Source organism: Mustelus asterias, chromosome 8, assembly GCF_964213995.1.
Source record: "Mustelus asterias chromosome 8, sMusAst1.hap1.1, whole genome shotgun sequence".
NCBI lineage: Eukaryota > Metazoa > Chordata > Chondrichthyes > Carcharhiniformes > Triakidae > Mustelus > Mustelus asterias.
In genome coordinates this window covers 70,561,592-70,576,840 of record NC_135808.1, presented here as the reverse complement: position 1 = coordinate 70,576,840, position 15,249 = coordinate 70,561,592, and the positions used below count along the sequence as shown (strand labels likewise).

Genomic DNA, 15,249 nt, shown 5'->3' with positions numbered 1-15,249 from the left:
TAGATCTGAAATTCTGTTCCTGAGGATAGTGGTATAAGGTTTTGTTAATGAATTTTAAGGTTCGATGTTAGTGTGAAATAACATTTATGGATTTTACCCACGTTATCTTTTAAAATTGTTCAGTTTGAATTTCTGTGAGTAGGACACGGTAGCACAGTGGTTAGCACTGCTGCTTCACAGCTCCAGGGTCCCGGGTTTGATTCCCGGCTCGGGTCACTGTCTGTGTGGAGTTTGCACATTCTCCTTGTGTCTGCGTGGGTTTCCTCCGGGTGCTCCGGTTTCCTCCCACAGCCCAAAGATGTGCGGGTTAGGTTGATTGGCCAGGTTTTAAAAAAAATTGCCCCTTAGAGTCCTGGGATGTGTAAATTAGAGGATTAGTGGGTAAAATATGTGGGGGTAGGGCCTGGGTGGGATTGTGGTCGGTGCAGACTCGATGGGCCGAATGGCCTCCTTCTGCACTGTAGGGTTTCTATGATTTCTATGACAAAAATCTTATGACTTTTGGCAAGGTGGTGAGATTGGGTGGAAGACAAAAAATCAGGTTCACGGCCTGTTTTTCGCCTCCCTTGATCTTACTTAAATATTAATGACATGTTATTTACGAGTCCTGGATGTTATCGTCGCTTACCTTCACCACCTCGCAGGTCGAGGTTCTTCCCAGTGAGAGTCACGTATAGTCCCCACCAACTGGGACCAGACATGATGGCTCGCCAGGGGGATCGGAGGCCATTGAAGCCTTGGGTGATTTTGGGCACCAAAACTGTGCTGGGGCAGTGCCAAAGGGGTGGAGCTATGACAAGTGGGAAGGAGGGAACTTTGCAGGGGAGGGAGCTCTGCAGGGGGCACAATCGGCAGCAGGCAGTGCCCACCTAGCACCCTCGCAATGCTCAGTTAGGCACCATAAGTGTGTCGGGGCAGTGCTGTGAGGATGGGGTCTGAGTGGGGGTTAGGCTATAATGGAGGCTTAGGCGGGGGGGAGCTCTGCAAGGGGGGGAGATCTGAGTGGGGCGGCAAGCCAGTAAGATTGTGTGAGTGATCAAATAATTGGGCCCAAAGTGATTTTTTATGCCTCCTGCATTCTTACTGGCCCTGTATTGCTGCCTGATGCACTATCAATCGAGCCGAGACTAGTTGTGAGCAAGACAAATAGGCTTTTATTGGCAAGAACTTGGAGCCATCCCTGTCGGTGATCTGGTCTGAACTGAGAGCAAGGGGGGAGGAGCCACCGCCTTTATACCCAGACCAGGGGGAGGAGACTTGGGCGGAACCGACAGGGATGTGCCACATATACAGGTAACAGATAGCAGATAACAGTGGTTTACCACACTGGCAAGATTGGCTTTGCGCTCAAAAAGGGCGTGAGTCCCGAACAGCATCGTCTGGCCTCACTTGCACTTAGTTCCTCGCCGGTCAGACCTCACACCACGAGTGGAGACCAGACGTGATGACCTCGCTGGGGGCGATGAGAGGCCATTGAAGCCCCAGGGTGGCCGGAGCCTTGGCCAGACAGTGCCACCCCACAGTGCCAGGTACAGTGCCAACGGGGTCAGGCCTGAATGGGGGTGGGGCTATGACATGGGGGGAGGCAAGGGGGGACCTCCAAAGTGGGTGATCAGCAGGGGGAATATGCAAGGGACTGGTGTGGGGCAGTATGTAAGGGGGGTTGATTGCCGGGGGTGGGTGTTGGCGGGGTGGGGGGGGATGGTGCAGACTAGCACAGGGCATACAGGATGGGCTGCAGAGAGGGCCATGACTTGGGACCCATCGGAAGGGTCCTGATGCCCTGATGTTGGCAATCCATTTTGATATGGTGGGGAGGGTGGAGTAACACTGCCCCCGATGATGGACGAAATCGGGGCGTGCAATCAGTAGTTAGAGATTTTAATTAAAAGGGTTTCATACCTCAACCTCTAAATCTTACACTGGTATGTTTGTATAGGCGAAGTGATAAATTAGAGTCAATGGACTGGTGAGAGGCTAGAGCTTAGAGTTTGGAGGCATGGATCACGTGGACAAGAAGGTGGTGATGTCATGGTAGGTAGGGCTTTGGCTTCAAGCTGTAGCAGCAGAAAACTTTTATGTTGGAGCAATCAGTGTGCAATGTAGTCGGAGTGGGGAAGAAGCTCAGCTGATGCTGAGGCCAAGCATCAAGAGCACAGAAAGGCACAGTGTACAAGAACCAAAGCTTCTGGAAATGGGAAAGTACTCTGGAGCTCTTTCCTTTGGACCTGTCTCTGCATTTCCAATTCCCACCCTTAGTCCAATTGCCAAAACGTTCCATATGCACAGCATCTGAGATCCCTCTCTCATCTCTCCGGCCTTTAAATTTTTTTTCCTGCCTTCAGTTGCTCGTTTTTGCATTTTGTGCCCTGTTGCATTTGATATGGAGGAGGTCTCTTTTTGCATGCTGTGTTTAATATATTCATAACTATAGTTTTTTAAAATGAATTTATAATTTTATCATGCACTTTGCAGAGAAAAAATCATTTTTACTCCACTACCCTTAAGAGAGAACGGTGGGGGCAATTTTACGAGAAAAATTCGAAGAAGTGTCCAGCTAGCATGAACACAGGAGTTTCAGATGCATTTTTTTCAGTGAGTCTTTATGCCAAATCTTATGCACTTAGACATGTACAAAATGGGCCAGACTGCTTCCAGCCACTAGACAGAATGGGAGGGGGCTTAACTCACCAGCAAGCCTACTGTAGCAGCAGAGGAAGCTATTGCACATGTGCAGATCTCTGTGGCTGCACATGCATAATGCAACAGCAGAGGCCTGACAGGTCTGTCTCTCAGACCTGTCTGTTGTTGCAGCCAGCCTCAGCCCAGCACCCGCCTTTCCAGCTATCGCAGATGATCGCAAGCCCCACACCGCCCAGAAGTATCACCCCTGCATGCCCCCTACACCACCCCCTCCTCCCCCCACACTGATCACCTGCAGAGTGGCAGTGGGGTCCCGCTCCCTCCCCATACCGATCACAAGCAGAGTGCACAGCGGGGTCCCCCTCCCTGCCCAACTGACCTGCTCCTGGCACTGCTTGGTGGGCAATGCCAGTGTGCCAGGTTGGCACTGCCCAAGGGGCACCTCCACCCTTGCCCTCAACCTCCCCGGGGGGCATCAATGGCCTCCGGTTCTACCGGCGAGGCCAACACGACTGTTCCCCATTTATGGGGAGCAGGTGTTTTCCTCGCTGGAGAGTACCTCTCCCAGCAAGGCCACAAAGGCATGTGAGCCGGGAGGATGGTATCCCGGGCTCGTCAATTACATGTTAATGCTGTTTTAAATATATTTACATAAATTATTCCGCTTCTCACTGGAAATGGGTGAGAGGCCGAATGCACTGGATATCCAGTGCCGGTACAATTGCAAGAGGTGAAAAATAGGGCATGAACCTGATTTGCCGGTAAAATAACAGGCAATGACTTTGTTATAGCAATGCCAAATACAAAGATCCTGATGAAGCTAATGTTGGGATTGTACAATTTATTCTAACGCAGCGGTATGTACTTTTCCACATACGACATCTATTTAAAGAAGTTTTATTTTTGGGGCTATTCAATTACGTGGTTATGCATAATCTTCAAAACAATGTGTTAAATATCCCCAGTATTGGAAACAAAACTTGAATCAGTACCAAACTGTGGTTTAGAATATGTACAAATTTAATTGACAGTTGGTTTCATTTTATGGTGTTCTTCAAACTAATGAATAAAGAAAACTCCTACCTGGACATCTTATTGGAGGAGACCATCCACCTCCGGCACATATAGATATCACTTCTTGTGGTGAAGATCTGCAACTGTAACGTATTCTTTCCATAGGCCTAAAGGTTTGTTTCGATGGGGAATAGAAAGTTGCATCGATGTTTGGTTTCCTGCAAATACTTTCTGAGAAAGATAAATTAACACTATCAAAGTGCATACGTGACATATTATCACAGGGGAGGTGATGGCTTTGTGGTATTATGGCTAGACTATTAATCCAGAAACTCCACTAATGTTCTGGAAACCTGGGTTTGAATCCTGCCGCAGTAGATGGTAAAAATTCTATTCAATAATTTTTTTAAAATCTGGAATTAAGAATCAACTGATGACCATGAAACCATTGTTGATTGTTGGAAAAACACACCTGGTTTTCTAATGCCCTTTAGAGAAGGAAATCTGCCACCCTTACCTGGTCTGGCCTACATGTGACTCCAGAACCATGGCAGTGTGGCTGACTCTCAACTGCCCTCTGAACAAGGGCAACTAGGGATGGGCAATCAACGCTGATGTGGAGATGCCGGCGTTGGACTGGGGCAAACACAGTAAGAGTTTTAACAACACCAGGTTAAAGTCCAACAGGTTTATTTGGTAGCAACTGCCATTAGCTTTCGGAGCGCTGCTCCTTCGTCAGATGGAGTGGAAATCTGCTCTCAAACAGGGCACAGAGACACAAAATCAAGTTACAGAATACTGATTAGAATGCGAATCTCGACTGCCAACCAGGTCTTAAAGATACAGGCAATGTGAGTGGAGGGAGCATTAAGCACAGGTTAAAGAGATGTTTATTGTCTCCAGACAGGACAGCCAGTGAGATTCTGCAAGTCCAGGAGGCAAACTGTGGGGGTTACTGATAGTGTGGCATAAACCCAACATCCCAGTTTAGGCCGTCCTCATGTGTGCGGAACTTGGCTATCAGTTTCTGCTCAGCGACTCTGTGCTGTCGTGTGTCGTGAAGGCCGCCTTGGAGAACGCTTACCCGAAGATCAGAGGCTGAATGCCTGTGACCGTGTCTGGAGACAATACACATCTCTTTAACCTGTGCTTAATGCTCCCTCCACTCACATTGCCTGTATCTTTAAGACCTGGTTGGCTGTAGAGATTCGCATTCTAATCAGTATTCTGTAACTTGATTTTGTGTCTCTGTGCCCTGTTTGAGAGCACATTTCCACTCCATCTGACAAAGGAGCAGCGCTCCGAAAGCTAATGGCATTTGCTACCAAATAAACCTGTTGGACTTTAACCTGGTGTTGTTAAAATTCTTACAATCAATGCTGGCCAGCCCACGATGCCCATGTCCCACGAATGAATAAAAAACAAACTACACCTGTACCAAGGCAAATAACAAAACAGAGGTTAATTTCAAACGTTGAAATAGTCATCTCAGAGATTGCAGTTCCATTTTTTCACAGAGTGGCATGACAAAGACTTAAATTTATACATTCCTTTTAACCTAGTACAGACGAGCAGGGCACATTATCAGATAAAATTTGACACTGAGCCTCAGGAAGTATTAGAGCAGATAACCAAACATGGTCAAAATGGCAAGTTTAAGGATTATCTTAATGAGAGGTGGAGAGACTTGCGCACACCAATGGTGGAGTAATTAAAATTGGGGATGCGCATAAAGCCAGAATTGCAAGTATCTCAGTACAAAGAAACTGGACCAGGATTGGTGACGACCCATAAATGGAGTCGATGAAATGAGCTCCAGGGATTCCAAGGGCAAGAGTTCCCCACCAGGAGAACCAGATGAGCACCAACAAATATCAGCTAATGGTCAGGTTGGCTTGGTGCATAACGATGCTTAACGATGCCAAAAGTCCAATGGAAGAGGGAATCTGTCACCTGTTGCCCACTTGGTTGATGTTAGAAGCGATGTAAAACATTAACATCATGACCACAGCTGGAGGTGCACTGTGGATGCAGGAACTTCATGGAGGATTCCGATTGCTTCTTTGGTGAAGTTCAGCCTATGCAATATATTGCTCCTCCCACAATGTGTCAAATAACATTCACTCCCTGTTGGGGATGAGTTGGTGGGGGGGGAGGGGAGGTAGGGGGGAATGAGTGTGCGGGAAGGGAAAGAGAAAAGTTGGTGGCAATAGCCAGTTTCTGGCTACATTGACGCAGATCATCAACCTGATGGGTATTTTTAGCACTTTTGTTTTCATTTCACATCTCTGCAAAATTTTGCTTTTGTTTTATAATTTTATTTATTGGAGGAAATCAACAAGCCAGGATTGAGGTAACATTAAAGGAGTTCCTCTCCCTCAAAATACCTGGTGATCAGAGTTTATTGTCCTAAAATATACTTTCTTAGTATATGTATGCTGTTATGTTTAAGGATGCTTTTGTGTGATGTGTGCAGAAGTTCCTAACAGAGCTGCAACTCACTACAGATATCCTTCATGAGAGAGATGCTTTCTCTGCTAAGCACCGGAATTCTACCGCCCCGCCCACCACGGGAATCGGACAATGGGAAGGTCCGTTGATCTCGGGTGGGATTTTCCGGTCTCAGGTCAAGTGAGGCCGTAAAATCCTGCCTAATGTCTCATTTGATTCTTCTGCCATCTGCTGGATATCCTTAGAGAGAATTTTCAGTGCCTTAATGTGGTTCTTGGTGCTCTACAAATATTTATGGCACAGCCCTTGAGATTATTGTTTGGACACTTAACGGTATAATATTTCCAATTTCCACTCAAGTACATCAGACCCTACATCTAATTCTGCACCCTCTGGCTTTTTTGTAAGTTGTAAATTTGTCACCTATCTTTAATATCCCAAAGTGACTTATCTGTTTAAGAAACGGATTTCATATTGGAATGGGCTAACAATCTCTGCCATATGTTAAAGGTTTTGTCGTTGATTCCCTGTGTCCAATGCTTTTCTTGCTTCTATTGTGTTGAGGAGGAATGTAATAACCTGAGATGACTCTGTGACAAATAAATAACTAATGGGTTTATTGTTGAGAAGAGACTATATACACAAAAGGTTAAACAGCAGACCCAACACTCTGACTCCAATTGAGGCCATGATGTGGAGATGCCGGCGTTGGACTGGGGTGAACACAGTAAGAAGTCTCACAACACCAGGTTAAAGTCCAACAGGTTTATTTGGTAGCAAATACCATAAGCTTTCCAATTGAGGCCCTCCAGCCATGGTACTGCTCGCACTTGCTTCCCAATTAGCCCAAATTCACACGCTTGTGCTTCATTGGCTCCGTCCTGGTCATGTGGCCCGAGAAGGATTGCCCCTTAATGGGGCCATGTTACCTCAGGGAATGATAAATGTAATGAAGTCCCTATTATCCAATTTTTCACCACCCTGTTAGGATGATGTAAGGACACTCAAAGATAAGGGAGCCTCAAAAATAGAAACTATTTCTGATCTTTGATTATGACTATTTGTGGCTACACAACCCTTCATGTCCACCACCGCCCCCGCCCCCCCCCTCCCACCACCACCCCATTTGCATTAGTTTAATGAGTTCCCAAGATTTGTTTCCTCGCTTCATACTTCTGCTATCTTGTCACCTGTCAATATGTCCTCGGGAAATATGTGCAATATTTTCTTTTTTTCTAATCGAATTCCCATGGTGAAAGTAAAGTTTTAGCAGGTATACATGAATTGTAAGTTGCTATATCCATTCAATTCAAGTTGTCCATGAAGAGATGCCACGACTGATCATTTATACTGTGAATGCACTATTAGAATGCAGTTTAAAATAATATTGGGTCTGCTGCCTAAGATTTATAAAATATACATTAAACATGGAATGCATTAAGAACAGGATGTCAAAGAACCAACTAGAGAACACAATATTTTATATCTTGCATCATGCAGTGAAAGAGTTAACAAATAACCTCTGGGGAAGAGGTATAGTGTGATGAGTTTGAGAGTGATTTGTCATGTTCAAAATTAGACTAACTGTGTAGGTGAGAGGGATCAGTTAGCCCAGGTAGATTGGGAAACTAGAAATGTTGGGGCAGGATTTTTGGCCCCATCCCCTAGGGTGTTTTGTGAGGATTGAGGTGGCCTGCTGTTGGCTGGCAACAGCAACTTCAAGTTCTGCCACTGTCAAGGGGGTTTGCAGGTAACCTGCGGCAAGGACGCGTTCTCAGTGGGACCAGATATTCCCGCCGCAGGATCAGCCAGAAAATCCTGCCTTTGATGATAGATAACAATAGAAACATTCAAAGAATTACTTGACAATTCAAAACTCTTTGAGAAAAAATGATCCAACCATGTTCAATTTGAGAAACTAAAGACTGTATTAAATTAAAGATTTATGATGTGGTAAATGTTATCAAATACAGTGGGCCTGAAGGTTGGGAGGATTTTGGAATTCAGCAAAGGATGATCAAGTTATTGCGAACGAACGAGACTTAAAAACAGATTGTCAAGTTTTTATAGACATGTGAAAAAGAAGAGATTAAAAGTGAGTCAAGATGGGAGATATTGGGGGTGATTCTCTCAGCACGCTGCCCTGCCTTTTTAGCCAGCGGGCCAGGAGACTCAAACGGAGGCTGTTTCGCGGGCTTCCCGCTGGGCGCCACGGCCTCCGCGAGTCTCTGGCAGCCGGATTGTTGGTGCCGTCAGCTCCATGCCAGAAATCGGCATGGAGCTGCATAATTTGTTTAAATTAGAATTTAAATGTATTTTACATATGATTAGCAGGCCTGGGACTGAAGAGACCCCCCCCCCCCCCCCCCCCCCCCCGCCCCGCCAACCAGGAGTGTTTCACTCCAGCGGGGTTTACTAAAACACCCCACTTGCGGGGAACTGGTGGCCGGATCTCACTGGAGTGAAGGGCCATCAAGGCCCCCAGAAGGCCGGGCTCTGGTGGTGCCCTCTGGGCATTGCCACCTTGGCAGTGCCAGCCAGGGCCTCCTGGCACTGCCCAGGGGGAAGAGTGGCAATATCCAGAGGAACATTGGTAGTGCCCACCAGGCATTGAGCAGTGCCAAGGGGGCAGGACCTAATGGATGCAGGGCCTAATGGGGTGTACTCAATGAGGGGTGGGGGTTCCACTGTCGTCTGGAGAGAGATCGTGAGCAGAGGGAGGGAGTCGGGGCTGGGCACCAGGGTGGGTGGGGTGCTTCGGCCTGCTGGGAGGGAGGGGGGTGTCAGGGCTGCAGGGGTGGGGGGTGGGACTGCAGGAAGGGGCCAGGGATGCTGGGGGTGGGGGGCGGGCAGAAAATCAGGACTGCTGGGGGGAGATCGAGGTGGGCAGGGATGTGGGGGGAGGTTGAGGCTGGCCCAGACATGTCCGGGGGCTAGAGATCGGACCATGGGGGAGGGTCGCACAGCCAGCGATGGGGAGGTCGCGGGGTTGGCCAATGATCGAGCTGGCAAGTGATCAGGAGGCTAGCTGTGCGGGGCCACTGCGCACGTACCAATCTTGGCACTGACAGATCGGCGCATGTGCCCTGGCCTGCTCAGCGCTATGCTGCCGGCCTCTCCAGCGGGAATAGGTCCTGCCCCCAGATATTTGGAGTGATTCATGCACTCTGCAATGCACAGAGTGTAGGAAATTCATTTTGAAACTCCCAGTGAAAAAAACTGGCAGGATTTACTCAAATTTTTACATTTATTCGACACTTAGAATATTTTGGGAGAATTGTCCCTATTATCCTGGGGAATAAGGAAATGGCAGAGTCATTAAATAAATGTTTCATTGTAAAAGACAAAAGAACATGCTGGAAATTGAGGTGAATCAAAGATTGATTGAGAATGTGGAACCTGTGATAAACAATTATATTAGTAAAGGAATAATATTGGAGAAATTAATAGGATTAAAAGTTGACAAATGCCCTGAACCTAATTTCCTATATCTTAGTGTTTTAAAAGAGATGGTTACAAAGATTTTGCTTGCATCCGTTTTGATCTTCAGAATTTCCTAGATTCTAGAACAATCCTTATGCAATGGAAGGTGGACAATTTAAACTCTCTTATGCAAGAAATAAACACGAGAATATCAGAATTAGAGCAGGAGTAGACAATGAGGGGATTTTCCACCCCAGCTTTCAGTGGGCAGAAAGAGGCAGAGAGTTGAGTGGAGTTCCAAAACTGGCTTTCACGCCAGTGGGATTGCCCCACACAATTGTCCCTGACCCCGCCAATGACATAATGGGGTACCCACCACGCAATGATAGGAACCCCATTTGAACACTCTTAATATAATTAACAGACCTCCCCATTGTATCATATCCCCAAGTAGGAAAGTCCACCCCCCACCCATCAAGACATGACATCACAGTGGCTGGGTTTACAACAAGTTTTGTAAAATGGGGAACAGGCAAACAGAACCCATTGGGCAGTAGAGCTCTCAGGGGTGAAGCTTAATTTTAACCAATTGAAATACTTAAACAGGAGAAGAAACAATTCTTAACTGATAGCCTCTCTCGCTTAATTTCAATTCAAGCAATATTCCTCTTATGGACTTAAACTCCTCTTCAAAATCAGTTTGCAACACATAGATTCATGTGTTTGTACTTGGACTGCCAGCCCTAGAGCCTCCAGGACACCTGGAGAGAAAGAGACAGAGAGAGAGAGAGAGAGAAACCTATATCTCCTAGCAGGTCCCAAACAGGAGTCTCCAGAAAGAGAGAGCAAGAGACGGAGACACTTCTTGTTTCTTTCGGAACATGACAGTAACTGCCTGATTTTCCCTGTAAGCTTAGCTCTTCCTCTTCTTAAGCAACATAATCAAAACCCTACTCTGAAACCCCAGGGAAAAAAACAAATAAACTAAAATGCATTAACTCAGATGAGAACAAGCACAGCTCTAGCTAAAATCAATCATTCGCCTGCATTCTCGGCATGTGAACTGCATAGTGCCCAGACAAATTGGCACCATGTAAAACTGAGCTGAATTTGAAATCCTTATAAAAAACATGATATAAATACATTTCTTAAAGGCACAGTATCATTACATCCAGGACCAGTAAACATTCACTGTACTGCCTTCAATGCAAACATATTCTCTTTAAATATGGAGATCAAGCCTGCACACAAGTGTGATCTCACCAAAGTCTTGAGCAAGCCTTGTGGCAAGATTTCTGTATTCTTGTACTCCAATCTCCTGGCACTAAAGGGCAACATGACATTTGCCCTTCTAATTGCTTGCTAACTTTGTTCCATGTTCAAATACAACCAAATGCCCCAATTTACAAGCTTCAAACTTTTGAAAATATACCCTGCTTTTCTATTTTTACAGCCAAAGTGAATAACCTCAAACTTTCCCACTTCATTTGCCACCTTATTGCCACTCACTTAACCTGTCTATAACTATTAGCATCATTTTTGTGTCCTCCTGACAGCTTACATTTCTGCCTAACTTTGTATCATCAGCAAACTTAGATGCATTACTTTTTGTTTGGTCAGTGAGCCTGGTATTTTGTGCTTTTATCAGATGCGAGCATTGCTGGCAAGCCCAACATTTATTGCCCATCTCCAATTGACCTTCTTGAACTAAACTACGCCTGCAGCGTAGTTGGTAAGGAAGTTCCAAGATTTCGATGCAGCAACAGTGAAGGAACACCAATATACATCAGAGTTAGGATCATGTTTGGCTTGGTGGGAGTCTTGCAGGTGGTGGTGTTCCCCTGCATTTGTTGCCCTTCTCCATCTAGGTGGTAGAGTTCGTGGGTTTTGAAGGCGCTGCCAAAAGAGTCGTGGTGTGTTGCTGCAGTGCATTTTGTATATGATAAACACTGCTGCCACTATGCATTGGTGGTGGAGGGAGCGAATGTTTAAGGTGGTGAATGGGGTGCCAATAAAATGGGCTATTTTGTCATGGTTGGGTGTTGAGTTTCTTGAGTGTTGGTGGAGCTGCACTTATCCATGCAAATAAAGGATTTTCTATCACAATTCTGACTTAAGCCTTGTAGATGGTGGACAAGGTTTGGGAAGTCAGGAGGTGAGACAACTCAATGCAAAATTCCCAGCCTCCAATCTGGTTTTTAGCCACGACATTTGAGAATGTGCAGACTCCACACAGACAGTGACCCAAGCCGGGAATCGAATCCGGGTCCTTGGCGCTGCGAGGCAGCAGTGCTAACCACTGTGCCACCATGCCACCCACAAATGGGGACAATGGGAGAAGATGAAATTGAGGAAGATCAGCCATGATCTTATGGAATGGCACACAGGTTCAATGATATACTCCTACTATTAGTTTTATGTTCTTATTTAAAGCCAATGAACTCAGCACATGCTACCCAATGTGAGGAGGTGTGGTACTGTAATTAAAATGGACGTCTCAGAGGCAACAGTCAACACTGGTATTGGCACTTTCTCCATATTCCATTAAATAATATGATTTGAAAAATTATATAATATTATCCATACAGGAAATTAGGAAAAAAACACATTACTTTTATAATGTAATGTTTCTTATGAACATTAATAGGCAGAAATATCTGTTACAATTCCAAACGTATTACAAGCCGATTAGCAAATGAAAACTAATTACCTATACAGCTTGGATTTGGGATCCATCCAGATGCTTGACACCGTACTGTATTTGAGCCCACAGGTCTATAATTTTGATCACAAGTGTAGTTCACTTTATCGTTCTGGGCATACATCCACTTGATAGTTTGAAATTTACCATGTTCTATTTGTGTAATTCTACATACTATTGCTGAAAAAATACAAAGATAGGTTTTGGTAAAGTGACTGGTAGTAATAACTCCACAATTGTTATCCTCACACAAAAAAAAATACAATTATTTTTAAGGATGAGGATGTCTCCAACACCTCAGTTGATGAAAAAAGTCAGATAATTGCTTTCAATGGCCGAATATTTAAATTAATAGTACCAGTAGTCATAGAAACATAGAAAAACTACAGCACAAACAGGCCCTTCGGCCCACAAGTTGCGCCGAACACATCCCTACCTTCCAGACCTACCTATAACCCTCCATCCTATTACGCTCCATGTACTCATCCAGGAGTCTCTTAAAAGACCCTATTGAGTTCGCCTCCACCACCACTGACGGCAGCCGATTCCACTCGCCCACCACCCTCTGTGTGAAAAACTTACCCCTAACATCTCCCCTGTACCTACCCCCCAGCACCCTAAACCTGTGTCCTCTCGTAGCAGACATTTCCACCCTGGGAAAAAGCCTCTGAGAGTCCACCCGATCTATGCCTCTCAACATCTTATACACCTCTATTAGGTCTCCTCTCATCCTTCATCTCTCCAAGGAGAAAAGACCGAGCTCCCTCAGCCTATCCTCATAAGGCATGCCACTCAATCCAGGCAACATCCTTGTAAATCTCCTCTGCACCCTTTCAATCTTTTCCACATCCTTCCTATAGTGAGGCGACCAGAACTGAGCACAGTACTCCAAGTGGGGTCTGACGAGGGTCTTATATAGCTGCATCATTATCCCCGGACTCCTAAACTCAATCCCTCAATTGATAAAGGCCAGCACACCATACGCCTTCTTAACCACCTCCTCCACCTGCGGGGCCGATTTCAGAGTCCTATGGACCCGGACCCCAAGGTCCTTCTGATCCTCTACAGTACTAAGAGTCTTTCCCTTTATATTGTACTCCTTCATCCCATTTGATCTACCAAAATGGACCATGACGCATTTATCTGGGTTGAAGTCCATCTGCCACTTGTCCGCCTAGTCTTGCATCCTATCTATGTCCCTCTGTAACTTCTGACATCCCTCCAGACTATCCACAACCCCACCCAACCTTCGTGTCGTCGGCAAACTTACCAACCCATCCCTCCGCTTCCTCATCCAGGTCATTTATGAAAATGACAAACAGCAAGGGTCCCAGAACAGATCCCTGGGGCACACCACTGGTGACCGACCTCCATTTAGAAAAAGACCCATCTATACCCACTCTCTGCCTCATGATATTTTACTCATCAGGAAACTTAGCCCCCACCCCCCCACCCCTGTAAAATTCTGGCGTATGGACCTGATAGTGAGATGTTCATTTATTACAGTGAGGTTCCTGACAATGAACAGTGGAAATGTGGCCTGCCACTGGTGGGGGAGGAGACAACCGCTTCCTGTTTTTACATCAACATGAAATGTGACTTTGGGCTTCTCATGATATTTTCTGCTCTCAACCAAATCGGCCCAATGTGAAGAGAATGGAAAATCCAGGTCTTGGGAGATGAACGAGTAACATTGTAATGACTTTAATCAGGCAATTGAGGTTGGCCTGTTAGAATATGAACTCCGTGAACTCCGCGGCACGGTAGCACAGTGGTTAGCACTGCTGCTTCACAGCTCCAGGGTCCCGGGTTTGATTCCCGGCTCGGGTCACTGTCTGTGTGGAGTTTGCACATTCTCCTCGTGTCTGCGTGGGTTTCCTCCGGGTGCTCTGGTTTCCTCCCACAGTCCAATGATGTGCGGGTTAGGTTGATTGGCCAGGTTAAAAAAAATTTCCCCTTAGAGTCCTGGGATGTGTAGGTTAGTGGGATTAGCGGGTAAAATATGTGGGGGTAGGGCCTGGGTGGGATTGTGGTCGGTGCAGACTCGATGGGCCGAATGGCCTCCTTCTGCACTGTAGGGTTTCTATGATTCTATGATTCTATGATTAAGGGCCAAATTGATGGGTCAATCAGGGAGCCTCTTGCTTTGTATTTAACCAGGAGTATCAGTTCCTCTGGGAATCCTAGTGTAGACTGCTAACGGAAAGCTCTCTGTATGCTGTTATCAGACTTGTAAACAAAGGAATTTTGGTGAAGGGACTTCTGCCTCCGAGGACTTTTTACAAACATGTACTGCTCAGTTGCCTATGAAGTGATGTGGGTACTTAGACTCCAAAATTGGGAGATGATTTTGTTCACACCAGAATGATGACAAGATTTAGATTTCCTTACTTCTGTGCCTGGAACCCTGGCTGTCTTCCTAACCATTTAAATTGATTTTCTGCCTTGGGGTGGGACTCGGTTGGAAGCCGAGCAGAGGGAAATATGAGCAAGTGGCCTTGGGTGCCAGCCAACACATCCAAGCTAAAAAATAGGCAGATATATTTTTGAAGATGAAAAAAAATTCACATGGAGAGGAAATTGAATTAATGATATCAATTCCCTTCAAGGTAAATTTCAATATATCTTTTACCAGTAATGCATGGAGTTTGCTTATCTGATGTCCATTGCTGCTATGATACAAATGACAGGAAACACATGCTTTTTCTCAGTCCAACCTTTGGCATTATGATCTCCATCATGGGTAGGGCAAGGAGACAAATCCCTAATCCGCCCAGTTAGAACAGGGATTAAACTGGCACCAATCTGGTTCACACTGGCCATCCAGCCAACCTGCTTTGGCTACATACATATTGTAGTTGGAAGCTATGAATTAGAGACACCACTCATAGATGCACTGGAATCTCTCCCACTCATACCACCTGCCATTGTTACATGTTGAAATGTTTATTTGGCCGTGTTATAAATGCACCTTCCTTGGCCATCAAATCCTGGCGCAGGACTTGAACCAGGGTCAG

General features: G+C 45.8%; 1 protein-coding gene across 1 annotated transcript in view; it reads right to left on the bottom strand.

The window, feature by feature from the left end:
* The window catches only part of LOC144497223 (complement factor H-like), a 138,314-nt gene that overhangs the window by 60,442 nt on the left and 62,623 nt on the right, over positions 1-15,249 (bottom strand). The window contains exons 7-8 of the mRNA XM_078218136.1: positions 12,242-12,412; positions 3,727-3,888 (exon numbers count right to left, since the gene is read on the bottom strand). Of these exons, the coding sequence (XP_078074262.1) occupies positions 3,727-3,888; positions 12,242-12,412 (333 nt within the window). The remainder of the gene's footprint in view (positions 1-3,726; positions 3,889-12,241; positions 12,413-15,249) is intronic.